The sequence below is a fragment of the Pelodiscus sinensis genome, chromosome 2 (assembly GCF_052426305.1).
Source record: "Pelodiscus sinensis isolate ZL-2025 chromosome 2, ASM5242630v1, whole genome shotgun sequence".
Taxonomy (NCBI): Eukaryota; Metazoa; Chordata; order Testudines; family Trionychidae; genus Pelodiscus; species Pelodiscus sinensis.
Window position 1 is genome coordinate 253,493,880 of NC_143053.1, and position 27,176 is coordinate 253,521,055.

Below are 27,176 nucleotides of genomic sequence, written 5' to 3' on the forward strand. Positions count from 1 at the left end.
GATGATCACAAAAAGTGGTTTCTTCTGGCCATGTGACTTATAAAACAGTCTGTTAGAGAAATGTTTCCTTTGCTCCTTAATATAGGGTTGCCAGTTTTGGTTGGGCTTATACCTGGAGGTTTCAGCACATGACATAATCTTTAATTAAAGATTAACCTGTAATTCTTGGAGCCTCTAAAACAGTGTTCCCTGTAAGCCACTCAGGAGAGATTCAGATGTTGCCCAGTTGATAAGCAGGGCACCCACGGTTAGGTTTTTTGTTGCCACTGGTGGTGCACATTCACTCATGCCTCAGTGCACGTAAAATTTATTCAACACGTGGTTGGAAAAAATCCACACATGGATGGAAACGATTAGAGGCAACATTGCTCCAAGACAATTCTGGAGGGTTGGCAACCCTAAGAAAGACTTTTACCCCAAGAATACGGCGATCTGAGGCCTGCAGCACTGTCTTCAGTCCACTGGTGACAAGTGAGGGGCCCTAGGGGCCGTGTGCCCCCCCATGCTGTGGGTGGGAGGGGCAAGGGGACAGAGCCTTTAGGCAGCCCAGGGGACTAATAAGGGGGGCTGCTCCCTGGCTCTCAGCCGTGTCACTCAGGGGCGGGGCAGGACTGCCCTTTCCCACACTCACCCGTGGGAAGTGCTACAATGCATTTGGGAGCCAGGGGAGTGGAGCTCTGTCCCTCCACTTCCCTCTGCTACAGACGGTGAGTGTGAGGGGGCCCGAACGCTGCTGAAAGTGCCAGCCCTCCATTAGTCCCTCAGGCCATGTTACTTGCTAGAGGAGGTTTGGGGGAAAGTAGAGGGGTGGGGACCGGTTGTGGCCTGGGGCTAACGGGGCATTATCCTGGAAAACATAGACAGTGCCCCATGTGTATCCTTCTTCTTCCGTCGCCCCTGGTTCAGTTCTCCACCAGTGACAAGTTTAAGCCCAACAGGCTATAAGCTGTCAGGGCTAAAAACAGGTGCTAAAAGCCGTTGGAAAGATTTACCATCTTCCCTAATGGCTGCAGAGCACAGGACTTTGCCCTGGCGAGGTCCTGAGATGCTGGGTGGCAAGGAAAAATTGGTGTTGTTCAGCGTGGAAAAATTGTTTTCGGCAATGTCTAGGGGTTTTAAAATGCATCTCTTTTCCTTTGAAGCCTGGCCAGATGGACTTGTGATAATATTTGCCCCCAAGGTCAATTCAAGTCAATGGGGAATCACCTTTTTACTTCAAGGAGCTCTGGATAAGTCCCTAAGAGTATGTCTACACTAGCCCCCTAGTTCGAACTAGGGAGGCTAATGTAGGCATTCGAACTTGCAAATGAAGCCTGGGATTTAACTATCCCGGGTTCATTTGCATGTTCCCGTCCAGTCGCCATTTTTAAATGCCACTAGTCTGGACTAACTGCCCGTGGCTACACGCGGCAGTTAAACGGTAATTCGAACTAAGTCCTTAGTTCAAATTACCTGTTACTCCTCCTGGAATGAGGTGTAACAGGACTTAATTCGAATTACCATTTAACTGCCGCGTGTAGCCGTTGGCAGTTAGTCCGGACTAGTGGCATTTAAAATGGCGACTGAACAGGAACATGCAAATAAAGCCCGGGATATTTAAATCCTGGGCTTCATTTGCAAGTTCAAATGCCTACATTAGCCTCCCTAGTTCGAACTAGGGGGCTAGTGTAGACATACCCTATGAGATCCAGTTCATATGAGGAGTCAGAAAATCCTAATTTTCATTACTCCATGTAATTAAATGGTACCAAACTATTTGCTGCTAAAATTGTTTTTTTTTTCCCTATAACACGTATGGCACGTACGCTCTTCGTGCTAGGGAAATGCAAAGGTTTTATCAGCGCTCGCCTGAGGTTATTTGCATCAGTCAGCCACGACTTCACCTCTCACGAATAATGTGACCTGATTAAATATATGCTAACAAACCACTTTCATAGATTGAAGGTCAAATGAAACCACTCCAATCGTCTTGTCTGACCCCTAGCAAAAGAGTGGACAGGGAATTTCATCCAGTCATTCCTCTAGGAGAGGGGAAACATTCCTTTCTATTAGGTAAATGCCTGCTATAAATACATCAGAAAGATAAACACCACGTAGGGAGAGGAGTTAGTCAAGGGAAGGGCCAGTGTTGGCATAAGAACAAATGGAAAGAACCTGGCCATGAATAAGTGTAGGTTTGAAATTAGCTGAAGGTTTCCAGCCATCAGAGGAGGGACATTCAGGAATAGCCTGAACAGAAGAATTTAACTTGTTTACATCTGAGTTTGACAGAGGCAACAGTATAATGAAGTTGCCCACAATCCAGCCATGACTGCTGTAACTAAATATCTCCAACAGCCAAAGATAGGACACAAAATGGGACGGCTCTGAGACCTGGTCTACACTACAGCGGAAGGAAGATTGAATTAAGGTACGCAACTCCAGCTGCGTCAATTATGTAGCTGGAGTTGATGTATTTTAAATGAGTTTCTGCGCCACCCACACAGTGGGAGGCCAACAGGAGCAAATGCTCCCGTCAGCTTCCCTTACTCCTCTGAATTTGATTTAGCAGGTCTTCACTAGACCTGCTAAATCGAACCCCGGAAGATCGACCATGGCAGCGTCGATCTTCTGCATAGTCTAGACATGGCCTGAGTTACTAGAGACAATTCTTTCCAAGGCATACAGAATGTGGGTCTTGCCCACATGCTCAGGGTTTAACTGACTGACATGCTTGGGATTGGAAAGAAATTTTCCTCCAGATCAGATTGTCCAAGATTCTGGGGGTTTTTCACCTTCGTCGGCAATGTGGGGACTGAGTCCCTTGCTGATCTGAACTAGAATAAATAGTGGATTCTCTATAAGCAGAAGTCTTGAAATCAAGATTTGAGGACTTCAGTATCTTATCCAGAGGTTAAGGATAAGGCCCTACCAAACTCATGGCCATGAAAAACACTTTCATGGACCATGAAATCTGGTCTCCCTCTGTGAAATCTGGTCTTGTGTGTGTTTTTACCCTTCACTGTATAGAAGGGTAGACCAGGGTTTCTCAAATTGAGGGTCATCATCCTAAAGGGAGTTGCAGGGGGTTGCTTCTAAACTGCCTTCAAAGAGAGAGGGTGGAGGCTTGAGAGCAGCAGCTGTTGGCTGGGTGCCCAGCTCTGAAGGTACCACCCCACCAGCAGCAGCACAGAAGTAAGAGTGGCAATATTACTTCTGTGCTGCCGATGGCGGTGGTTCTGCTTTCAGAGCTGAGCTCCTGGCCAGCAGCCACCACTTTCCAGCTATCTAGCTCAGTAGGCAGTGCCACCGCCAGCAACAGCAGTGCCAAAGTAAGGACAGCAGTACGGCACCCCCCCACCCCCAAACGTGCACACACTAACCTTGCAACCCCCCCACAACTCCTTTTGGGGTCAGGATCCTACAATTACAACACCATGCAAATTCAGATTTAAATAGTTCAAGTCAAGACATTGACTCTGTTTAAAATTCTAAGACCATAAAATGCCTCAAAATAGACTGTGAATTTGGTAAGACCCTCGTTATGAACCTATTGCAGAAGTGGGTGGATGAGGTTCTGTGTTCTGAGATATGCTGGAAATCAGGCTGGATGATCATCATTTTCCTGTTTGGTTTTAAAGATAAGGACGTGTGGTTGAAAGTTAGGGTGTAACTTGCAGAAAGACATCTGCTGTTGACACAGGGCCTAGCACAATGGGGGGCTTGGTCCATGGCAGGGGCCCCTAAGTGCTTCAGTAAAACAAATAAGTAATCGTGTAAATGCTCCATGCAATGGAGTCTTTATCACATTCCCTGATAATGTGTTCCATGATTAACTACTATAGCGGTTAAAAAGTTGCTTCTCATTTGAAATGTCCTCATGTCAACTTGCAGCCACTGGACCTTAATAGGCCTTTGTCCGTTATGCCTTTGTCACTTAAACTAATTGGCCTCCTACAGTTAGATATTTTCTCCCTGGGTGAAGACATATAGATGTTGCTTCTTAACTGTCTGTTTGATAAGATAACTAGATTGAGCTCCTTGCGGTCTCTCGTTGTAAGTCACGCAACTTTATTTATTTTTAGTGGGTTAAAAAATGACAACACACTGGTTAATTCATAGGGGGCACTATCTTTCTCTGTGGTTTGCATACCTGGTAGATTAAACCTGATAAATGGCTGTTTGAGAAATGTCCATATTTTTTAAAAAATACAGTTGGAGCTTAACTATGAAGCATCAGAAAATAATGTACAGAAGCCAGGCATAGAATCCTAGGGTTGGAAGAGACCTTAGGAGGTCATTGAGTCCAACCCCCTGCTAAAGGCAGGACCAATCCCAACTAAATTATCCCAGACAGGATTTTGTCAAGCCGGGACTTAAAAACATCTAAGGATGGAGATTCCACCACCTCCCTAGGGAAACCATTCCAGTGCATCAACACACTCCTAGTAAATAGTTTTTCCTAATCTCCAACCTAGACCTCCCGCACTGCAACTTGAGACCACTGCTCCTTGTTCACTGAAAACAGCCTCTCTCCATCCCCTTTGGAACCCCCCTTCAGATAGCTGAAGGCTGCTCTCACATCCATCCCTCACTCTTCTTTTCTGTAGACTAAATAAGCCCAAATCCCTCAGCCTCTCCTCGTAAGTCATGTGCTCCAGCCCCCTAATCATTTTTGTTGCCCTCTGCTGGACTCTCTCCAATGTGTCCACATCCTTTTTCCATGGGTGTAATTCTGGTGTCTTTATCTTTGGCTACTGGCCGCAACTTCATGGGAATTAAATATCAGCCCTTGAGAGCTGAGCTTTGTAGCTTACATTAAATTGGAAAAATGAGTTTTAATTAATCTAAAAGCAGAGGTTACAAGAAGAAGATATTCTCAGTTATTTTCTTTACAATCTCCAATAATCCTACTTCAGAGTGGCATTTGAAAATTTCTATTGATCTCAGTAAAAACAAAGATACAGCTTTGGTTATAATGTCCAAAGGGAGTAGAGATTGCTTTTCTGCTTTCTGGTTGTTCAAAGCATTCTCGTTTGCTCTCTCCATATTGATCTGTGGTATCAATGATGCTGATGCAGTCTTGGCAGATCGATTGTGAAGGCAGACTCTTGGGTAACGTGAGTGAAAAAGTGTGGTATAAAGGAGCAGTTTCACATCAGTACATAATATTTATTGAAGAAATCTGCCTCAAAAGTGGTTTTCCTAGTTCCTTTTACTATAATTGGAAGTATATTTTATTAAGTGCCATTTTTGTTTGCAACCCAAGGATTCTACCTTCCGGAATGTTGGACTTAACCAGAGTCTTTTCCTAGCCTTTGGGGAATTGTTCTTTGCCACATCATGGGTAACTCCCAAACAGGATTGCTAGTGGGAAATGGCTCCAGCATTTTCATTCTCTGTATGAAATTCGGAGGGTTTTTATCTCATTACAAATCAAACTAAAAGGCAAAAATGTTCAACCCTCCCAGGAAACAAAAATTCTGAAAATGTTCAATTCAGGAACTTTGAAATATCTTGTTTCAATTGTGACAAAATGTTTATTTTAATGCCATTTTGCCATTTATGCTAAGAATAAATAGAACAATCTAGAAATTACATGAATTACATATTATATACAGGCAGTCCCCGAGTTACGCGGATCCGACTTATGTCGGATCCGCAGTTACGAACGGGGATTTTCTCGCCCCGGAGGACTGGAGCGGCGGGACGCCTGGTCCCGCCGCCCGCCTTCTCCGGGGCGAGAAAAGCTGCTCCCCGTCTCCCTGGTCTGCTGGGGGAGCCAGCAGACCAGGGAGACGGGGAGCAAAGCGGCGGAGGACCAAGGCCGGACCCGCGGCGCTGATCTGGAAGCACCATGGTCCGGCCCGGGTCCTCTGCCGCATTGCTCCGCGTCTCCCTGGTCTGCTGGGGGGGGACACAGCTAGTACCCCCCCCCAGCAGACCAGGGAGACGTGGAGCAAAGCCCGGGGCCTGTGATAGAGCAGGTGGGGTGCTGCCGGTTGGTCCCGAAGCACTGCTCCTTGGTGCTACTGGACCAATCCGGCAGCACCCCAGATGCTTTGCTGGGGTGCTGCTGGGTTGGTCCAGTAGCGCCAAGGAGTGGCCGCGCTACTGGACCAACCCAGCAGCACCCGAGCTGCTCTGCCCCAGGCGTCCCCAAGTCAGCCACTGCTGAAACTGACCAGTGGCTGACTACAGGAAGCCCGAGGCAGAGTTGCTCTGCCCCGGGCTTCCTGGAATCAGCTGCTGATCAGTTTCAGCAGCAGCTTAATCTGGATGCCAGTTCCGATTTACATACAGATTCAATTTAAGAAAAAACCTACAGTCCCTATCTTGTATGTAACCCGGGGACTGCCTGTAATACGTTAAAACATAATTGTTATAAAATATGCAAGTCAAAACAAAATGAGTTGAATTGGTGCATCAAAATGAAACATTTTAACATTCTCAAAATGAGACATGCTATCAAAATGTTGAAATCGACTTATTCTCACAAAATATTTTTGTTTCGATAAAGCTGCAATTGCAGTAGCAAAATCCTAATTGGACTTCTTGCACATCTCTGGTTTGGGGGATTAAAAATAATCTGCTTTGGACATAATTTGCGCTTTCCATCCAACACAGCTGCTGCGTCAACCAGCCTGGTAATTGGTAACTGGGTGGAGTTTGATTTTGCACCTGATTGTGTGGCAACTTCAGTGGCTTGGGGGATGGGGCAGTTAGAAAGAAATAGAAACAGCTTGTGCACAGCTTGGTGTGTTCAGATCAGGTGCTTTAATTTGGAGTGGGGGAGTGTGTGACTTAATCTGAGCATCTCTAGCATTTCCATCTCTAAAATGCATCATTCCCCAGTAATCCAGATTTGTCTCAGTCCTACACAGATCTGTCCTGTTTCTCCCTGCCAATTCCTGAAAATGTTGGATACCACAAATGCTTGATCTTGGGAGTGTGGTTATTGAAAACTGTGTGTTTAAAGAAAATAATCCCACGATATTTCACTCATTTCTCTCCGTTTGTCTGAGTTAAGTCCCTCATTCTGAGTTTTTAGCACACATTTCTGATAATGCCTTTTTGGTTTTGATCTAAGAGAAAGTGTAGTATTGTGAGAGAACCTCCATTTAGAGCACTAGCATGGGGGTGATATCAGTAATCTAAATAGCATTTTCCAGCTCTTACTTCTGTAATCATATGGTCTAGGTTTGGAAATTGATTGACAGAGTAAGAAACCGGAGGGAGCCACGGGAGGTCTAGGTTGGATATTAGGAAAAACTACTTCACTAGGAGGGCGGTGAGGCACTGGAATAGGTTGCCTAGGGAGGTGGTGGAATCTACATCCCTAGAGGTTTTCAAGTCCCAGTTTGACAAAGCCCTGGCTGGGATGATTTAGTTGGGGTTGATCCTGCTTTGGGCAGGGGGCTGGACTTGATTACCTCTGAAGTCTCTTCCAACCCTGGGATTCTATCATTCTATGGTTAGCCACAAGGTTGCCAGGAATATTGCCCGACAATGATTTTGTCTGCGTATTTAGCTCTACAGCTCAGACAGAGCAATCCCTGAACGTTGCAATTTGGTCACCTCTTTCTCTTCCCTTTCTGCAGGTTGCAGAAGTATGTGGGACAACGTAACCTGCTGGCCCTCCTCAGCAGTGGGAGAAGTTGTGGTGATGCCGTGTCCGACATTTTTTAGCTACTTCACCACTTCTTTAGGTAAGAGAATCTGCACAGTTCCTTTAGTAGAAGTGTCACTTGGTATTTTCAAACTGGATTCCCTCCACCTTCCTTCTGATGAACGGTGATCTTGCTGTTGTTTGAAAATTTCATGACATCTGTTCAGAAGTAATGGACATGAGCTACTCTCCAGTGACTTCAGCTGGAGTTGAAAAAATAAGAGGGGCTGTCAAGGGCTATCATGTTTGAATCTAAGCCAGGTTATCGATAACTGGGTGGTGTTTAATAGCCAAGGATAGGCAGCAGGTCAGGCTAGATGACTGGGTGCTCCCTTCTGGTCTGAAATGCTCTCATTCTGTATTAGTTAGAGATGAGTAAGTACTTCAGTAGCTAAGCTGCTTGACTACACTCTGGGATCTATCTCCTCACTGGTATGCCCAAATCCCCAGCTTACTGACAGGGATTCATGGTTATTATTTTTTCATTGTTTCTTTACATTACAATAGTGACCAGACACAAGACACAGTGACAGTTGATGCCCCCTTTGCTAGGTCCTATATAAAATATACAGAGTCCCCAAACCTTGTACTCCATGCATGGGATTATTACTGAACATTGGCCTAACTCTGCTGCCGCTGAAGTCAGTGGGAGTTTAACCAGTGACTTCAATGAGCAGTTATGTCAATGCTGTTCATTTTGAAAATCCCATTCTAAGGGTACGTCTACACTGTAATGCTATTTCAGGATACCTCAGGGTATCCCGAAATAGCTACCACGCACCTTTTGAACGCATCCGCTATTGTGAAATATAGCTGACGCGCTATTCTGGCATCCCTGTAAACCTCATTCCACAAGGGATAAGGGATGTCTTGAAATAGTGCTTTATTTTGAAATTTGATGCCATGTAGACGCACCAAATTTCAAAATAGCCTATTTAAAAAAATAATCAAAGTAAGCTACATAATTTATGTAGCGCAAGTTGCATATCTTATTTCGAGCTAAGGGTGCAGTGTAACACATCCTAAGAAGTCACGTATGAAGAAGAGATAAAAGAAAAATGTTTTCCCCTTCCCCTTAGAAAATTTTGACAAAAATGGAAAATTTAGTTTCCCTCTAAATTCTCCTCAGAAAATCTGGAGGTTGAAATGTTGCTGATGTGCTTCATGAGAGTTGTAGTTTTGGTACCTCATGTTCCCATTCTCCTCTTGAGACCAGGGTCTCTGGTCAGACTTCATCTCCCATGATGCTCCACAATCTTCTCTCATGGACTGGGGAGGCAATCTATCATGTGAGAGGTTGGTAATAATGCATCTTGGGAGATGTAGTCTGGCCAAAGTGACTGGCCAAGAGAGGAGATGGGGGATATGAGACAATTGAACTACAACTCCCACAAGACACTGCAGCAGCAGCATCAAATCAAAATATTTCTGGTTTTGAAAGAAATTTTGGGGCTTTAAGCATTTGACTTTTTGACTAAAATATTTATTTTCCACAGAAAGCAGATGCTTTTCTTAAAAATGATGTTCAATTGGAAACCGAGTTTTCCACTGCAAAGCACTTTTCTGGAAAATGTTCAGGTAGCCTTTGACAGAGCGGGAGTAGTTTACGGCTGGCTCAGCACTCTGCAAGAGAGATGTTAACTAACGAATAATTTACCACTCGAGTAGTTGATGGTATGTTGACTACTCGACTAGTCGATAGGCACTTCCGCATTCCTCCTTTAAAATGTATGAGCCCCCAGTGAGGCTCGTGTACATTTCAAAGGAGGAATGCGGAACTTTGCGAGCAGCTTGGGACCAGTGGGAAATCCTGCTCCACCAGAACGCTTACACTTTGAAATGAACAAGAGCCCCCGGGGGCTCATGTGCATTTCAAAGAGAAAGCACCTGTGTGGAGCCCGGAGTCAGCGGGACTTCCTGCTGGCCCTGGGCTGCATCCAGCGTGCCAGCTTTGAAACGTACAAGAGTCCCCGGGGGAGCGGGGGCTCTGGTGCATTTCAAAACAGAAGTGCCCTCATGGAGCCCGGGGTCAGCAGGGAACTCTGAGTTCCCCGCTGACCCTAGGCTCCATGCTGTACTGCCACTTTGAAATGCCACGCAGAGCCTGGGATCAGTTGACCCCGGGCTCTGTGTGGCATTTCGGCAGAACCCAGGATCAGCTGGGGACTCCCCAGCTGACCCAGGGCTCTGCTTGGCATTTCAAAGCGGCAGCACTGCACAGAGCCTGGGATCAGCTCAGGACTCCCCAGAGTGGCTCCGGGTTCCATGGAAATGCCACAGGGAACCCGAGGTCAGGCAGGGACTCTCCAGCTGACGTTGGGCTCCATGCGGCACTGCCGCTTTGAAATGCTGCCGTGGTGTTTCAAAGGAGCAGTTCCGCACAGCTGATCATGGGCTCTGTGCAGCGCTGCCCCTTTGGAACGCCGCTGCGGTGTTTCAACGGGGCAGCACCTCCTGGAGCCTGGGTGTGGGCTCTGTGCAGAGCTTCCTCTTTGAAGTACCTTCTCTTCCTGCCCCGTCTTGCTGCCTCTGTTAGAAGCAGCAAGGGCGGAGGAGGAATCAACTAGTCAGCTTGACTATCGGATAAGCATTTGCTTATCAGATAGTTAAGTAGTCGACTAGTCCTTAGCATCCCTACTTTGCATACTTTCTGTATATCCTGACCTGGGCCAAATAGGGAGATAAATGATTAAGTCTGGGTGATTAACTGGTTAACAAGTGTATTCAGCTCATCATTTGGGGTCTGTGAATTGGAGGCAGAAAGGGAGGTGAATGACAAAGAAGACCAGGATCTCAGAGAGGTACGAGCTCTTTTCCCCTTTACCTCCCCTCTGTGTGCCTAGTAGAAACTTGAGGAAAACCTTGTAGTGAGGGACCATGAAGTTGTGTAAGACACTTAGCACACTGTGATGAACTTACGTAAGAAAGCCCGAGGACTGCTTGCGAAGAGGAATCTTGTGTTAAATAGCCCATCCCGTGACAAAATATTGACACACAGGTTCAATAATGGACTAGAGAGGATGCATATTTCAAAATACACACAAGCTGAATGCATGCTTACATGCTTCTCCCCAACATTGTAAACAAATGAGGTAAGAGCCACTTGTCCCGCCCGGCCGTTAACAACCAGGCTGTTCCTGTATGAGGGCTGACGCAGAAGAAGACCTGGCAGGAGATGCTTGCACACAAAGTTGGCAAATGAGCGGTTATAACTGGCACCATTGCGGGAGCTGAGGCAGTGTGAGAGAGGCAGAAACAGGAGTGGACGGGTAGAGTTTGCGATGGGCCTCGAAGGGAAGGACGAGAAACTGACCTTGATGCCGTGAAATTTGGGAGCCTCTGCAGGGGCTCAAAGGAGGTCGTATGGTTGGAGCAAGACACAGGCAAGATAATCTTAGCAGCTGTGGATTATTGGACTGGAGGCCGGTGGGTGATAGACATGCAATCTTTGAGCCATATTCTGCTCTTGGTTACTCTGGAAACTGCACTGAAGACAGAACAGAACTGGACTACTGTTTCCAACTCATTGTAGTTCAAGGAATACTGTAACTACAGCGACCATTTGCAAAGATTGTTGTTTCAGGACTTAGATGTCATGGTGATGGGCTCCTGTGTAAGAACTTAGTTTGGGAGAGAGATCTGTATTTCTATAGGTAATATCATTTCAAGATGGAGCCTGCTGTGGATTCGGAAGAAGGGTCAGATAAAGGCTGGGATGCTGCCCTGCTGGAGGCTAATTTAAGGACAAGCATAAAAAAGTGGGAAATTCCCTGGTTTCCATTCACTGTCTTTGGGGGTAATGAGATGGATACAGCTCTGCCTGGCTGCCATATAAATGTCATTGCATTGCTAGGACAACTGCTTTCTAATGAAGGCGAAAGAATACATTTCACAGGATAGGCATTCCTCAACTATCTGTCTCTGTAAGTAAGTTTTTCTTCACTCAGCACACAGTCAACCTGTGAAACTCCTTGCCAGAGGATTTTGTGAAGACTAGGACTTTATCAGGGTTCAAAAGAGAGCTAGGTAGATTCATGGAGGTTAGGTCCATCAATGGCTATTAGCCAGGGTGGGTAGGGGTGGTGTTCCTAGCCTCTGTTTGTCTGGAATGGATGACAGGAGAGGGATTACATGATGATTACCTGTTGTGTTCCTTCCCTCTGGGGCATCTGGCATTGGCCACAGTTGGCAGACAAGATACTGGGCTAGATAGACCTTTGGTCTGACCCAGTATGGATGTTCTTATGTTCTTGTGTTCTTATGTAAAGGGTAGCTCTTGTTTTACTGCAGAGAGACTCAAGCCTTGTCTATAATAGAAGGAAGGCCGCCACTGCTGTAATCTATCTTCTGGAGTTCAGTTTAGCGAGTCTGGTATTAGACACTGTTGGCAGAGAGGATACTGGGCTACATGGACATTTGATCTGGCCCAGTATGGCTGTTCTTATGATACCAATGTGATGATCCCCATGACCGTAATATCTGAAGCTTCAGAGAGGTAGCTGAGTTAGTCTGTACAGGATAAACTTAAAAAACAATAAATAGCCTGGTAGCACTTTAAAGACCAATAAAACATGTAGATGGTATCATGAACTTTCATGGGCACGGCCCATTTCTTCAGATAACCCGTCATCTGAAGAAGTGGGCCGTGCCCACAAAAGCTCATGATACCATCTACATGGTTTTTTAATCTTTAAAGTGCTACCAGACTATTTGTTGTTTTTTAAATTGATCCTAATATGTGAGTGCCTCACAATCTTTACTGTGTTTATTCTCACAACACCACAGTGAGGCGGGGCAGTGTTGTTATCTCCACTTCACAGAAGAAGGAGGAGTCACAGAGAAGTGGTGTGACAAGCCATAGCAGGAAGTCTGTGACCGATCAGGCATTTGAACCCACGTTTCCCAAGTAGCAAGGAAATACCCTCCCACGGAGTCATACTTCATCTCTTCTCTGACCTGGGAAAAGCTACTCTGAAGTAGTTCTGACTCCAACTGGCTTTCAGTGAGACTCTCTAGTACAGCGGATCCCAACCTTTTCCAAATAGGGACCCAATTTGACAATTCAGGAAGACTTGGTGACCCAAGGCAATTAAAAAATTGGGGTAGGGAGCAGAGCCACCTGTGGAGACACTTGGCGACCGTTTTGAAATGTAATGGTGACCCTTATTTGGGTCCTGACCCGTAGGTTGGGAAACCCTGCTCTAGTATAACAATGATGCCATGAAAATAAAATTAGTATATGTAATAACACTTTATACAAGACCGATAACCAGGGCCTCTAGTTAATTAACTCTCTGATGTATAAAATGGACAAGCTGCTGTGGTCTGTAATAAAATCTTTTTTATAACAGATAGAAAAGGTGTTAACTTGACAGGTAACGAGCACAAGAAGGCCAAACGGGAAAATGGGTTAGTTCTCTGGTCTACAAGTTCTGAAAAGCTGAGTTTAGAGCATGACTCATGGGCAAATAAATTTATAAGCCTGTTGGTTAGTGTGTTGTTATTTTCTCTACAGAAACCCCTGCAGGCCTCAAATGAGTTATGCTGTTGGTTTCATATCTATTTAGGCTATGTCTACACTGCACAGTTACTCCAGAATGAGCTATTCTGGAATAGTTATTCCGAAATAGCTTAATTTGAAATAGCACATCTACCCTGCAGGGAAGCCTCAAAATGAGTCTGAGGCAGGCTTCCCTAATATAGTCGTGCTATCTCAATTTAGAGCCCCAGGAGGGATAACTTAGAATGGCCCTGGGGACGGGCTATTTCAAAATAGCAGCAGTGGAGCATCTACACGTGCCTTATTTCGAAAAAGCTATTACGGAATAAGCATTATTCTTCATAGAATGAGGTTTACAGAAGTCATCATAAGCCATCTGTTATTTCAAAATTACAGAACTGCTGTGTAGACACTCGCATAGTTATTTCAGAATAACAGCCATTATTCTAAAATAACTTTGCTGTGTAGATACACCTTTAGTAAGTGACAGTCCCTGCTATTAAAGGCATACAGCCTGAATAGACAAGACAAAGGGTAGGAGAAAGGAATCATTATTTCTTTTTGTTGCTGGTCAACTGAGGAAGAGGTGCTATGACTTGCCCAAGGTCACAAAGGAATTGTGTGTTAAAGGCAGGAACTGAATGCATATCTCCTGAGTCCCACTCAAGTGCTTTCAACACAAAACCAGCTTCTATAGATTTTTCCCCATGACTCAGAAACTTCCCTAAATTTTGCCATTGGTTAGCATGTCAGTTCCTAGGAAAAAGCAACAGCCAAAGTAGCAAAATGTGTCACTACACAGCTGTCCTGAGCTACAAGACTGTTTTGAGAAACTGTCTCCAAACAATGCTCTAAGCCAGTGGTCTCCAACCTTTTTACACCCAAGATCACTTTTTAAATGACAGACCAAGCCAAGATCTACTGTCCCGCCCCTTCCTTGAAGCCCCGCCCCTTCCTTGAAGCCCCGCCCTCTCTATTCTCCTCCTCTCCATCACTTGCTATCCCCAATCCTTATACTACTGCTTATTTTTTTTATTCTTCTGTAGGAAGAGGTTTTTCCAACATTTGGCCTGTCTACACTGGACCAAATGTCAGAAAAAAAAACCCTTCTTTTGGAAGCCACCTTATTCCTTGTGGAAAGAGGAATATAGGGGTGACCAAAAGAGCCTGTTTGCTCTTCCACTAAAAAAGCGGAAGAACAATCGCAACTCTGGATGCAGAAGAGTTTTTCTGGGATATCTCCAGAATCCTGAAAAACTCCTGCAGTCTAGCTGGACCCTTGCTGTGTTGAGACAGGATGTGTAGGCTCTGGGGTGGGAATGAGGGATTTGGGTGTGGGAAGGGGTGAGAGGTGCTAGCTCTGGGAGGAAATCTGGATGCAGGAGGAGGTGGAGAAAGGGACACTGGCTTGGGGAGGGGACTCCAGGCTGGGCAGTTTTGGGATACTAAGCAAGCCATAGGCTTGCGGATGTGAGGGTGCAGGAATTTGGGTTGGGGTATGTGAGGGGCTGAGGGCAGGAGGTTCCAGTGTTTGATAGGCTCAGATCTAGGGTCTGGGGAAGGGGGAGTGCAGGGCTATGTCTAGACTGCAGGCTTCTTTCGAAAGAGGCTCTTTCGAAAGCATCTTTCGAAAGAGCCTCTTTCAAAAGATCGCGTCTAGACTGCAGGCAGATCTTTCGAAAGAGAAATCCGCTTTTTCGAAAGAGAGCACCCAGCGAGTCTGGATGCTCTCTTTCGAAGACGGCCTCTTTACATTGAAGAACGCCTTCCTTCGAAAGAGGAACTTTCGAAAGAAGGCGTTCTTCCTCGTGAAACGAGGTTTACCGCCATCGAAAGAAAAGCCGCGTTCTTTCGAAATAATTTCGAAAGAACGCGGCTTGAGTCTGGACGCAGGGGAAGTTTCTTCGGGAAAAGGCTACTTTTCCCGAAAAAACCCCTGAGTCTGGACACGGCCCAGGAGTGGTTGTGGCCAGATGGGGGCTTGGCCCCAATTGGGGGTTTGTTGGCCAGGCTTCATTTTTAAATAGAATACTATGTTAAACACAAAAAGTTTCTGCATTGTCTTTATTTATGAGAATGGCAGGGGTCACTGACCCATAGAAAAGTCATTTGGGAGCAGGGGACACAGTACTGGGGAGGGGTGCTAGTGGATTCTGGGGCAGGGAACAGGGTGCCAGTAGGGGCAGGGGAGAGGGGGCAGGGTGCCAGGACAGGTTTCTGCAGCAGGGGACAGGGTGCTGGGGGGGACAGGTTTCTGCAGAGGGGAGCAGGGGGACAGGTTTCTGTAGTAGGAGACAGGGTGCCAGAAGGAACTGGTTTCTGCAGGGGGGGCAGGGTGCCGTGGGACAAGTTTCTGCAGGGGGGGGCAGGTTTCTGCAGCGGGGTCGGGGGGCAAGGGAGAGGGAACAGGTGGCCAGGAGGGCGGGGGACAAGTTTGGGGCAGAGGAGAGGGAACAAGGTTGGGGGCAGGGAGTTCCCTACACCAGCCACGGAGGGAAACCTCCGACCCGCGCTCCCTCCGGACTGACCGCAGGGCAGCCAGGCTGGAGCGAAGAAAAGCGGCTGCCCAGCCAGCTGGCCATGGAGCTCAGCCAGGGTGCCACCAAGCTCCACGTAGGCAGGCGCAGAGGGGAAGCCGCCCAATCAGCTGGAGCACAGTTCAGCCTCCTCTGGGCTGAACGCCACAGCCAGCAGGCCAGGCAGCTTCTCCTCTGCGCCAGCCCACGTGGAGCGTGGTGCACCCCGGCTGAGCGCCATGGCCAGCTGGCTGGGCAGCTGCTTCTCTTCCCTCCAGTCCGGCTGCCCTGCGCTTAGCCCAGGGAGGCTGCTCCTAGCTCCAGCTGTGGAAGCCACAGTCAGCTGGCTGGGGTGTTTCATCCCTCCCGATCTCCCAGCTCCCACCATTCCTGGCAGCTACTCACCTGTGTTGTTGCTCAGTGAGTAGCTGCTCCTCAAATGAGGAAATCTAATGTAAATGTACTGCGCAGGTGCGCCGTTCAGAGAGGGCTCAAGAGCTACTCTTAGAGCCCCTGAGATCTACCGGTAGCTCACGATCTATTGGTTGGTGACCACGGCTCTAAGCCTTCACCCTCGAAAATACAAAATTCACTCACTGTTGTTTTTTTAAAGACACTCAAGAGAATTAGTAAAACTGAGCTCAGATTACCTGCTTCTTGGAAATTATGAGACAATTTCAATGAAGAAAACTTCCAACTAGCATAGCCCCTGAGGGCGGAGCAAAGCAAATGTGTCTGACTTCATGTTTCCTCTTACATGGCAGAGGCTGGGGAGAACCTCATCTTACAAAAGTAAGATTGCTTGTGACTACATAATTGGATTGTCAGGGGAATGATCAGAATTCATTAAGAACATAAGAATGACCATACTGGGTCAGACCAAAGGTCCAACCAGCTCAGTATCCTGTCTGCTAACAGTGGCTAATACCAGATGCCCCAGAGGGAGGGAACAACAGGTAATCATCATGTGATCCCCCTCCTGTCATCCATTTCCAGACAAACAGAGGCTAGGTACACCATTCCTACCTACCCTGGCTAATAGCCATTGATGGACCTAACTTCCATGAATCTATCTAGCTCTTTTTTGAACCCTTATTGTAGGAATAAGTAAGTAACTTTTCCTTATTCACTTTTTCCAACCAGTCATGATTTTATAGATCTCTGTCATATCCCCCCTTAGTCTCCTTTTTTCTAAGTTGTTACGTCCAAGTCTTTTTAATCTGTCTTCACATGGGACCCATTCTAAACCCCTAATCATTTTATTGCCCTTTTCTGAACCTTTTCCAATGTCACTATTTTTTTTTGAGATGAGGCAATCACATCTGTATGCAGTATTCAAGATGTGGGCATACCATGATTTTATATAGAGGCAATAAAATATTCTCTGTCTTATTTTCTATCTCTTTTTTAATGATTCCTAATATTCTATTTGCTTTTTTGACTGCCGCTGCACACTGAGTGGATGTTTTCAGAGAACTATCCACAGTGACTCCAAGATCTCTCTCTTGATAAGTTGTAATTAAATTAGTCCCTGTCATATTGTATATATGGTTGGGATTATGTTTTCCAATATGCATTACTTTTTCATTTGACATTTTGTTGCCCAATCACTTAGTTTGGTGAGATCTTTTTGAAGCTCTTCACAGTCTGCTTTGGTCTTAACTATCTTGAGCAGTTTGGTATCATCTCCAAACTTTGCCACCTCACTGTTTATCCCTTTCTCTAGATCATTTATAAAAAAGTTGAATAGGATTGGTCTCAGGACAGACTCTTGTGGGACCCCACTACTTACCTGTCTCCACCCGGAAAACTTACCATTTATTCCTACCCTTTGTTTTCTCTCTTTTAACCTGTTATCAATCCATGAAAGAACCTTCCCTCTTATCCCATGACAACTTACTTTACTTAACAGCCTTTGGTGAGGGACCTTGTCAAAGGCTTTCTGTAAATCTAAGTATACTATATCCACTGTCTCCCCCTTGTCCATATGTTTGTTGACCCTCTCAAAGAACTCTAGCAGATTGGTAAGGCATGATTTCCCTTTACAGAAACCATGTTCACTTTCCCCCAGCAAATTATGTTTATCTATGTGTCTGACAATTTTATTCTTTACTATAGTTTCAACTAATTTGTCTGGTACTGACATTAGACTTACTGTCTCTAATTGCCAGGATCACCTCTAGAGCCCTTTTTAAATATTGGCATCATGTTAGCTATCTTCCAGTCATTAGGTAGGGAAGCTGATTTAAAGGATAGGTTATAAACCACAGTTAATAGTTCTGCAATTTCCCTTTGAGATCTTTCAGAACTCTTGGGTGAATGCCATCTGGTCCCGGTGACTTGTTACTGTTAAGTTTATCAATTTGTTTCCTCTAATGACACCTCAATCTGGGACAATTCCTCAGATTTGTCACCTAAAAAGAATGGCTTAGGTTTGGGAATCTCCCCAATATCCTCAGCCGTAAAGACTGAAGCAAATAATTCATTTAGCTTTGCTGCAACTACGTTATCATCTTTGAGTGCTCCTTTAGCATCTCGGTCATCTAAAGGCCCCACTGGTCAATTAGCTGTCTTCCTGCTTCTGATGTACTTAAAAAACATTTAGGTATTACTTTTTTAGGTTTTGGCTTGCTGTTCTTCAAACTCCTTTTCTTATTATATTTTTACACTTAATTTGACAAAGTTTATGCCCCTTTCTATTTTTCTCACCAGGATTTGACTTCCACTTTTTAAATATGCCTTTTTACCTCTCACTGCTTCTTTTACTTGGTTGTTAAGCCACGATGGCACTTTTTTGGGTCTCTTACTGTGTTTTTTAATTTGGGATATACATTTAAGTTAGGCCTCTATTATGGTGTCTTTGAAAAGTTTCCATGCAGCTTGCAGAGATTTTACTTTTGTCATTGTACCTTTTAATTTCTGTTTAACTAACTTCCTCATTTTTGTGTAGTTCCCCTTTTCCTGCCACAGGGATGTTAAACTTTATAACATTATGGTCACTATTTCCAAACGGTCCAGTTATATTTACTTCTTGAACCAGATCCTGTGCTCCACTTAGGACTAAAACAAGAATAGACTCTCCCATTTTGGGTTCCAGAACCAGCTGCTCCAAGAAGCATTGATTTAAGGTATCGAGGAATGTTATCTCTGCATCCCATCCTGAGGTGAAATGTACCCATTCAATATGAGGAAATCCCCCACTATTACTACGTTTTTTATTTTGATAGCCTCCCTAATCTCCCTTGCCATTTCATACTCATTATCACTGTCCTGATCAGGTGGTTGATAATATATCCCTACTGCTATATTCTTATTATTGGAGCATGGAATTACTATCCATAGAGATTCTATGGAACAGTTTGGCTCATTTAAGAGTTTTACCTCATTTGAGTCTACATTTTCTTTCACATATAGTGCCACTGCCCCACCAGCAAGACCTGTTCTGTCCTTCCGATATATTTTGTACCCTGGTGTGACTGTGTCCCATTGATAGTCCTCATTTCACCAAGTTTCCGTAATGCCTATTACAGTAGACTTTCAATAATCCGGCACCTTTGGGACCCAGGTGGTGCCGGATTATTGGATATGCCGGAGTACCAGCAGGTACAATAAGGGGGCATACTCCCAACCCAATCCCTCTTCCCACCCCCAGAGCCACCGGTACAGCTGCGCATCACTCTCCAGGCACTGGGGCACCTGCGTTGAGTGACTAGCTTTTCAATGAGTTGGCTGGGTTGCCATGCGCAACCCAATCCCCTCTCCTTCCCTTCCCCAGAGCCAAACACCTCCCATCCCTGCTGTCGCCCAATCCTCCTTCTCCCACAACCTTATGTCTGGGTCCCAAAGCAGCTGCCTGTGCTCAGTGGCCGGCTGCTAGTATGTGCAGGCTGGACTTGTGTGCGCTGGGGACCGTGAGTGGAATGGTACGGGCCGTGAGCATGCATGCGGCTCACAGTGGCTAAGCCGTGACAGTGGCTGACCTGAGCAGTTCCGGGTTCCAGTTGATTCCGGACTATCAGGAGTGCCGGATAACTGGATACCGAACTATTGGAGTTTTACTGTATATCAATATCCTCCTTTAAAAGTAGGCACTCTAGTTCACCCATTTTATTATTTAGACTTCTAGTACTTGTGTATAAGCACTTAAATGATGTGTCACTGTTTATCTGTCTGCCATTTCCTGATGTTAGACTCTTTTTCATTTGATTGTGTCTCATCTGATCTGACCCATACTTCCATCCTCTACTCCTGACTAGAACATAGAGCATCTCTATTAATAGAACTTCCCCTAATAAATGTCTGTGTCTGATCCATGTGCTCCTCCGCACCCGTTGGCCTTCTCCCAGCCCTTAATTTAAAAACTGCCCTGCAAACTTTTTAATGTTAAGTGCCAGCAGTCTGGTTCCATTTTGGTTTGGTATAGTCTCCTCTTATCCCAAAAGTTTCCCCAGTTCCTAATAAATCTAAACCCCTCATCTGTACAGCATCATCTCATCCACGCATTGGAACTCTGAAGCTCTGCCTGCCTATCTGGCCCTGTGCGTGGAACTGGAAGCATTTCAGAGAATGCCACCATAGAGGTCCTGGATTTCAATCTCCTTCCTAGCAGCCTTAATTTGGCCTCCAGAACCTCTCTCCTACCCTTCCCTATGTCATTGGTATCTACATGTAACACAACCACCAGCTCCTCCCTAGCACTACAGATTAGTCTATCCAGATGTCTTGAGAGATCCTCAACCTTCACACTAGGGGTGTGTCTAGACTACATGCCTCCTTCGACGGAGGCATGTAGATTAGCCAGATCGGAAGAGGGAAATGAAGCCGCGATTAAAATAATCGCGGCTTCATTTAAATTTAAATGGCTGCCCCGATCTGCCGATTAGCTGTTTGTCGGCAGATCGGGGGAGTCTGGACGCGATGCCCCGACAAAGAAGCCTTTCTTCATCGACACAGGTAAGCCTCGTGAAACCAGGTTTACCTGTGTCGATGAAGAAAGGCTTCTTTGTCGGGGCATCGCGTCCAGACTCCCCCGATCTGCCGACAAACAGCTGATCGGCAGATCGGGGCAGCCATTTAAATTTAAATGAAGCCGCGATTATTTTAATCGCGGCTTCATTTCCCTCTTCCAATCTGGCTAATCTACATGCCTCCGTCGAAGGAGGCATGTAGTCTAGACACACCCTAAGAGTAGCCTGAAAGTGACAACCTAATAACCCAGGGAGGTTTTCTTTCAGGTTCGCAGCTGTGTTGGAGATAAACTAGTGATCCAAGCCCCACCTAGACCCCTCGGCAGTTTGGCCTGTGGTTGTTCATGAAAACCCAAGGGTGAAATGTCAGCAGAGCCTGGAATGGGTTAATTGTCTTGAGTGGCAATGCAACTGGGGTTCAATAGCACACAAGGACAACCTGGTGTACATGAAAGAAGGAAGGAGAAAATAAGTGACCACAAGGCAGGGGAGGATGAGGATGGACATAGCTGAGGAAGAGGTATTGATGTCTCACTTGGATCTCAGAGCAGGTTCAGTTTGGTACCTGTTTGTGTTTTAGGAAGAGGTGGAACTAGAACTTCAGGGCGTGCTCTGTTCGCACTCATGAGATGGGAAAACTCCCTTGGTAACAATGTTATGGACAGATGAAAGTGGCCTGTTATCCCCAAGGGTAAGGAAATACACTGAAATTGTTTCCAAGTAGAAACAGTGGGCCATGCATTCTTCATAGATTGTTCATGGCCATGCATTTTATATAGTTACTGACACTCGTGCAAAGTGAATGTAAAAATACCACCATTTCCCTCTGTAAAGTGGGTATAGCAATACCTCACTGCCTCACACAGGTGCTAAATTTTTTGAGGATGATTGTGAAGTACTCACAACACGGTGACAAAGCCCCATAAAAAAGCCAAGGAGAAAATTAATAACTGGGCAGCATTTTATGTCCATTCTGGGTCTCTTTGCAGTGATATAAATGCTAAACCAAGGTACAGGGCAGTGGAGAATCAGAGTCATCTGTGTTTACAGTTGCAGTGGAAAATGTCAGGAAGCCAATATTTAGTGAATGAAATTTCCTCCTTGATAAAGAACTGTTTGCTTCCAGTGTCTCATATCCTGGCTTGTGGCAGATACAAGATGGAAACCATAAAATGTCTCGCACTGCGTTTATCTCACTTGTCACTTAGGGTATGTCTACACTACAGAGTTAGTTCGAACTAACGGATGTTAGTTTGAACTAACTTTCATAGGCGCTACACTAGCGTCTCCGCTAGTTCGAACTTAATTCGCGGAGTGCTTAGTTCGAACTAGGTAATCCTCATTTTACGAGGATTAAGCCTAGTTCGAACTAGTGGGAGGCTAGCCCTCCCCAGGTTTCCCTGGTGGCCACTCTGGCCAACACCAGGGAAACTCTATTGCCCCCCTCCCGGCCCCGGACCCCTTAAAGGGGCACGGGCTGGCTACGGTGCCCGTGCCAAGTGCAAGCCTGCCAGCACCCAGCCAGCAGACCCTGCACCTGGCACGGCTCGAGCCAGTCACCCGATGCCCCCCAGCCCTCCCCCTCTTCCCGGGACCAGGCTGGCGGCTCCCGGGAGCTTGCCCGGGATCGCAAGAGGCAGGCACCCGCCTGGGTTAGTGTGGACATCGTGGACTTCATCCACGATCTCCGCACTAGGCACAGGAAAGTGGCCGTCTAGGGCAGGAGAGCTGCCAGCCTGGCCACCCAGGAGCAGGTGTGCATGAAAATCAAGGGGGTCCACTGAGACCCCCGACCCTGAGCCCTGAGCTTACAATGGCCGTCCTGGGTCAGACCAAAGGTCCATCTAGCCCAGTAGCCTGTCTGCCAACAGTGGCCAACCCTAGGGACCTTGGAGGGGATGGACCGAAGACAGTGACCAAGCCATTTGTCTTGTGCCATCCCTCTCCAGCCTTCCACAAACCTGGGGCAGGGATACCACTCCTACCCCCTGGCTAATAGCACTCCATGGACCCAACCTCCATGACTTGATCTCACGTCCCTTTAAATTCTGTTCCAGTTCTAGCCTTCACAGCCTCCTGCAGCAAGGAGTTCCACAGGTAGACTCTTTGCTTTGTGAAGAACAACTTTCTGTTACTAGTTTGAAGCCTGCTACCCATTCCTTTCCTTTGGTGTCCTCTAGTCCTTCTTTATGGGAACTAATGAAGAACTTTTCTATATGCACCGTCTCCACCCAACTCCTGCTTTTAGAGACCTCTATCCTGTCCCCCCTCCGTCTCCTCTTTTCTAAGCTGAAAAGTCCCAGTCTCTTTAGCCTCTCTTCATATGGGACCTGTTCCCAACCCCTGATCATTGTAGTTGCCCTCCCCTCTCCCAGCCTCTCTCTTCCCCTCTCCCACCTCCTTTTCCCAGTCTCCCCCAGTTTTGTACAATAAAGACAGATTCCATTTTTGAACACAATTGTCCTTTATTTTGTACATCAAGAAAAGGGGCTAGGGAAGGGTAAGTGGAAGGAGGTGAGGGAGGAATGGGGTACGAGCCCCCGATGGGCGCCTAGTCCTGGATTTGGCCCTGTTGCTATGCACAGCCCCCCTGCCATACCGTGGCGGCACCTAAAGTTGCTCAGCCCCTACGTTTTTGCAGTCCGGGTTCCCTCATTGCCAATGGCTCTGCCTTTGGAATGTGCGTTGGTGCCTCCTTCTAGACATGCAGACGGCTGTCTCCCACCGAAGCATTTCCTAAATCAGGGTGAGAGAGGCATTCGGAGGCCGACATCGGGGGTGTGGCCTGATCCAGGAAGCGTGCTCATAGGCCCCCTCCTGGATCAGGTGAGTTCACACACGCAACAGGGGGCAGGAAAGGGAGGAGGGTTTACTTCATTATGTCTAGTCCCATGTTCAGAGAACCCACATGGGATATGGGAGACACCCCCCACACCTGCACGGGAGAAGGGATTTGATCTGCCTCTGTAACCAGTGGGCCACGTTTGGCAACATAAGGCTCTCTCAGCCACTTCAGCTGTTGCACTCTGGACACGTCGTTAAAGAGTCGTTTAGAAGCACGACTGGATCCAAAATTTCCCACCTCCTGAGTGAAATGTTCTACGCCCCCTCTCCTGCCCACTGTAGAGTCACTCGCATGCTTACACGCACACACACACACACACACACACACACACACACACACACTCTTACTTAATCTGGGACAAACTAATGCCTAACTCCATGTGTGCATTCAGGCCTAGCGAGTATATTTTCTTCTTCATTACGTGAGTTATTTCTGCTGGTGCCCTACACTAGCCTCTCCATCTGAAAATGGAATGCCCAAGTGTTCTTTTCAGCTGCTATTTGCTTGTACTGGTTAGGCCTTCCAAGCCCGGTATATTATCATTAGTTCTAGTGGTTTTGCTGCCTCGAATTACATTAGCATCTAGAGAGACTCTTGGAGACTTTGGTCAGATCCAGTGTTCCCTGTAAGCTGTGCGGCACAAAGCCCTGAGCCTCTGATTGGGCAGGTCTGATTAATCACCTGTGAAGCTTTGCTGCTACACAGATTAGAGGGAACACCTGTCAGATCCCTTTCTCCCACCACAATAGATGCAACCCTTGTGTTTCTCGCTTCTGTTCCCTTTCCCTCGTTCTTGCTGCTCATTTCTAGCCCTTTCAGATTTTCTCAGATACCTTTCCTGAAATATGGCCCTTAGCATTGAGCATGAGTGGTTCTAGGGCCTTGATCTGCATAGGGGGATAGGAGATTTTTAGCATTAAGGGAACCAACAAATTAAAATTTGACTAGATAATGGAAAATAAAACAATTAATGTTGTTCGTCAGTTTGTTCATGGTAGCACGGTAGCTCTCAGGTGATCCCCTGTATTCTTGGGTGTAGGCAGGCATCCCCCCCGTCTAGCAAGTTCTAGAGAGCACAACCAGCCAGCGAGAGCCAACATGCTCCCCATTTCACATCGTATTTAGAAGCACTGCCTCCAGCAGGTGGTTATTGTAGGAAGTGTCACAACAAGCCGAGCCTGAGAGTGATGCCACAGAAATGTATTCTTTGCAAGAAGGAAATAACGCAAGAAGGACATTGGGAAATTGATCCGGAGGCTGGCCTGATCTGTCAGACTAAGAAGCCTAATCCGAACTAGCTACTCCGTGCCGCGTGTAGCCGCGCGGCACGGGGTTTGAACTGCCGGCATTTAAAAATGGCGCCGGCCGGCTTTATGCAAATGAAGGCCCGGGAAATTCAAATCCCGGGCTTCATTTGCAAATGCGGTATGACTACATTACCCTCCTATTTCGAATTAGGAGGGTAGTGTAGACATACTCTGACAGATTCTTTAAAGCATTTGAATGTACCAAATCTACGACACTGCGCCTGTTCCCTCAGCTTTTACTTGGGTCGGCAAATATTTGCCTGCACATAGCAACGGCCCAACCCTGGTAGGCTGTCCCCACTGATGAACAAAGGAAGCCAGTGAGGGTAACGATCAAAATCACTAATGAACTCTGGACACTTGCACATGTCCCTGCTGTGGGAACCCAGAGTTAAACAAGGCAGCAGGAAAAAGTGATAATGGGATGGGGTTACCACAGAGCTGATAAAAAATGAACGCAGAAGGCATTCTAGGTCTGAATCATCCTTAGCAGCTTCACATCGATAATACCCTTGCAGTCTTCTGACCAACAGGGATGGTGACGCATGTTGAGAAGGCAATGGATATTCATAGCAAGTCTCCAGGGAAGGTTCATGAGCAGACCAGGGTTTGTGTTTTAGTGCAGGAAGTCTTACCGGGACAGTCCAGTAGAAAGATGCTGAGATACTACAGAAAGGAGAAGGATAAGAATCTACATACAATAGAACGGTGCTAGACCACTGTGGACAGACAGAGCCTTAGTCTGGAATATAGACCACCTCCTGACACCCGTTGTTGCAAATTTTTCCTCTTGGGTATATAGCCTAAGCTGCTCCTTAGCTTCGGGCCACTGCTCTTTGTCCTAGGAAACAGCCCAAACTCCCAGAGTGCTGGGATGCCTGCTCCAAGAAGCACCCAAAATACCAGCATGCTGAGGAGCCTGCTCCTCTTCTTTCTCTTCTTTCCTTTCCTTCTTACCCAAAGACGGGCTCTGGTTATGCTTGGAGGTGATGCTCTTGCTGACTGTATTGAAACCCAGCCAGTCTAAATGGATGACTGTCTTTCCCACCTCACTTTTACTCGATAGCTTAGGCTGTTTTTATTCCTCTTAATGGTGTGTGCACCTGATTTACATGAAAACGTAAGAGGGGCCATACTGAGTCAGACCAAAGGTCTATCTAGCCCAGTATCCTGTCTTCCAACAGTGGCCGGTGCCAGATACCCCTGAGGGAGTGAACAGAACAGGAAATCCTCATGGGATCCTTCCCCTGTCATCTTCTCTCCTGACAAACAGAGGCTAGGGACCTCATTCCTACACATTCTGGCTAATAAATATTGATGGACCTAACATCCATGAATGTATCCAGTTCTTTTTTGAACCCTGTTAAAGTCCTACTCTTCACCACATCCTCCGGCAAGGAGTTCCACAGTTTGATTACGTGCTGTGTGAAGAAAAACTTCCTTTTGTTTGTTTTAAACCTGCTGCCTATTCATTTCATTTGATGAGCTCTTGTTTTTATGTTATGGGAACAAATACATAACTTTTCCTTATTCACTTTTTCCACACCAGTCATGATTTTATAGACCTCTATCGTATCCCCCGCTTAGTCTCCTCTTTTCTAAGCTGAAACGTCCCAGTCTTTTTAATCTCTTTTCATTTCCATAGTGATTATCCTGGAGGCGTTGTGCAGTACTTTACCCAAAAAAACCAAAACAGTCAAAGGCCTGTGGGTACCCGCTGCATAAATTAGCAATCATATTGCACAGCAGCTCTGGGGTGTATAGGTGGGCCAATTAAATGCTTATGTGGCTCACGTTTTCTTTGTCGGCTTTTTTATCTGGACTGAAGCATTTTTATCAACAGTGATTGATGGTGGCAGGCCCCATGACTTTTCTGCAGAGGAAGCATGAGCGAGTGGTCAACCTAGCCAACTAAAGCCTCGTCCGTGGCTGCATCTACACTCTGTTGTGAGTATGATTTGCAGCACCTGTGCTAGCTTTCACCTTGCTCGCTTGCTAAAAATAGCCATGAGGGCGTGGTGGCACAGGCATCCGCACAGTCAAGCAGCGTGTGTACATACCCAGGGGCATGTTGCACAGCCCACACGGCTGTATCCTCCTCACGACTATTTTTAGCAAGCTAGATAGATCACAGCTAGCATGCAAATGTCCACAAGAGCTGCATATCACACTCATCCATTGCCACGTGGACATAAACTATGCTAGAAAAATGCACTACCGTAACTAAATTAATTAATAGTAATGGGTCTAATTAAACCCCAATGAAGAGGCACTTAAATGAATTTTACCCTCACTTATTTCTGTTTAGCTTATGTTGGTAGCTTACCAAGTTATGGAAAATCTATATATGCAACAGTCACCTTGGTTTAAGTACTTCAACATTAGGAGTTTCC

General features: G+C 46.3%; 1 protein-coding gene and 1 long non-coding RNA gene across 2 annotated transcripts in view; one reads left to right on the forward strand and one right to left on the reverse strand.

Moving 5' to 3' along the window:
- The window catches only part of VIPR1 (vasoactive intestinal peptide receptor 1), a 179,386-nt gene that overhangs the window by 73,056 nt on the left and 79,154 nt on the right, over positions 1 to 27,176 (forward strand). The window contains exon 3 of the mRNA XM_075922882.2: positions 7,581 to 7,688. Within this exon, the coding sequence (XP_075778997.1) occupies positions 7,581 to 7,688 (108 nt within the window). The remainder of the gene's footprint in view (positions 1 to 7,580; positions 7,689 to 27,176) is intronic.
- The window catches only part of LOC112545381 (uncharacterized), a 43,097-nt gene that overhangs the window by 5,044 nt on the left and 10,877 nt on the right, over positions 1 to 27,176 (reverse strand). The gene's annotated exons all lie outside the window — the stretch shown is intronic.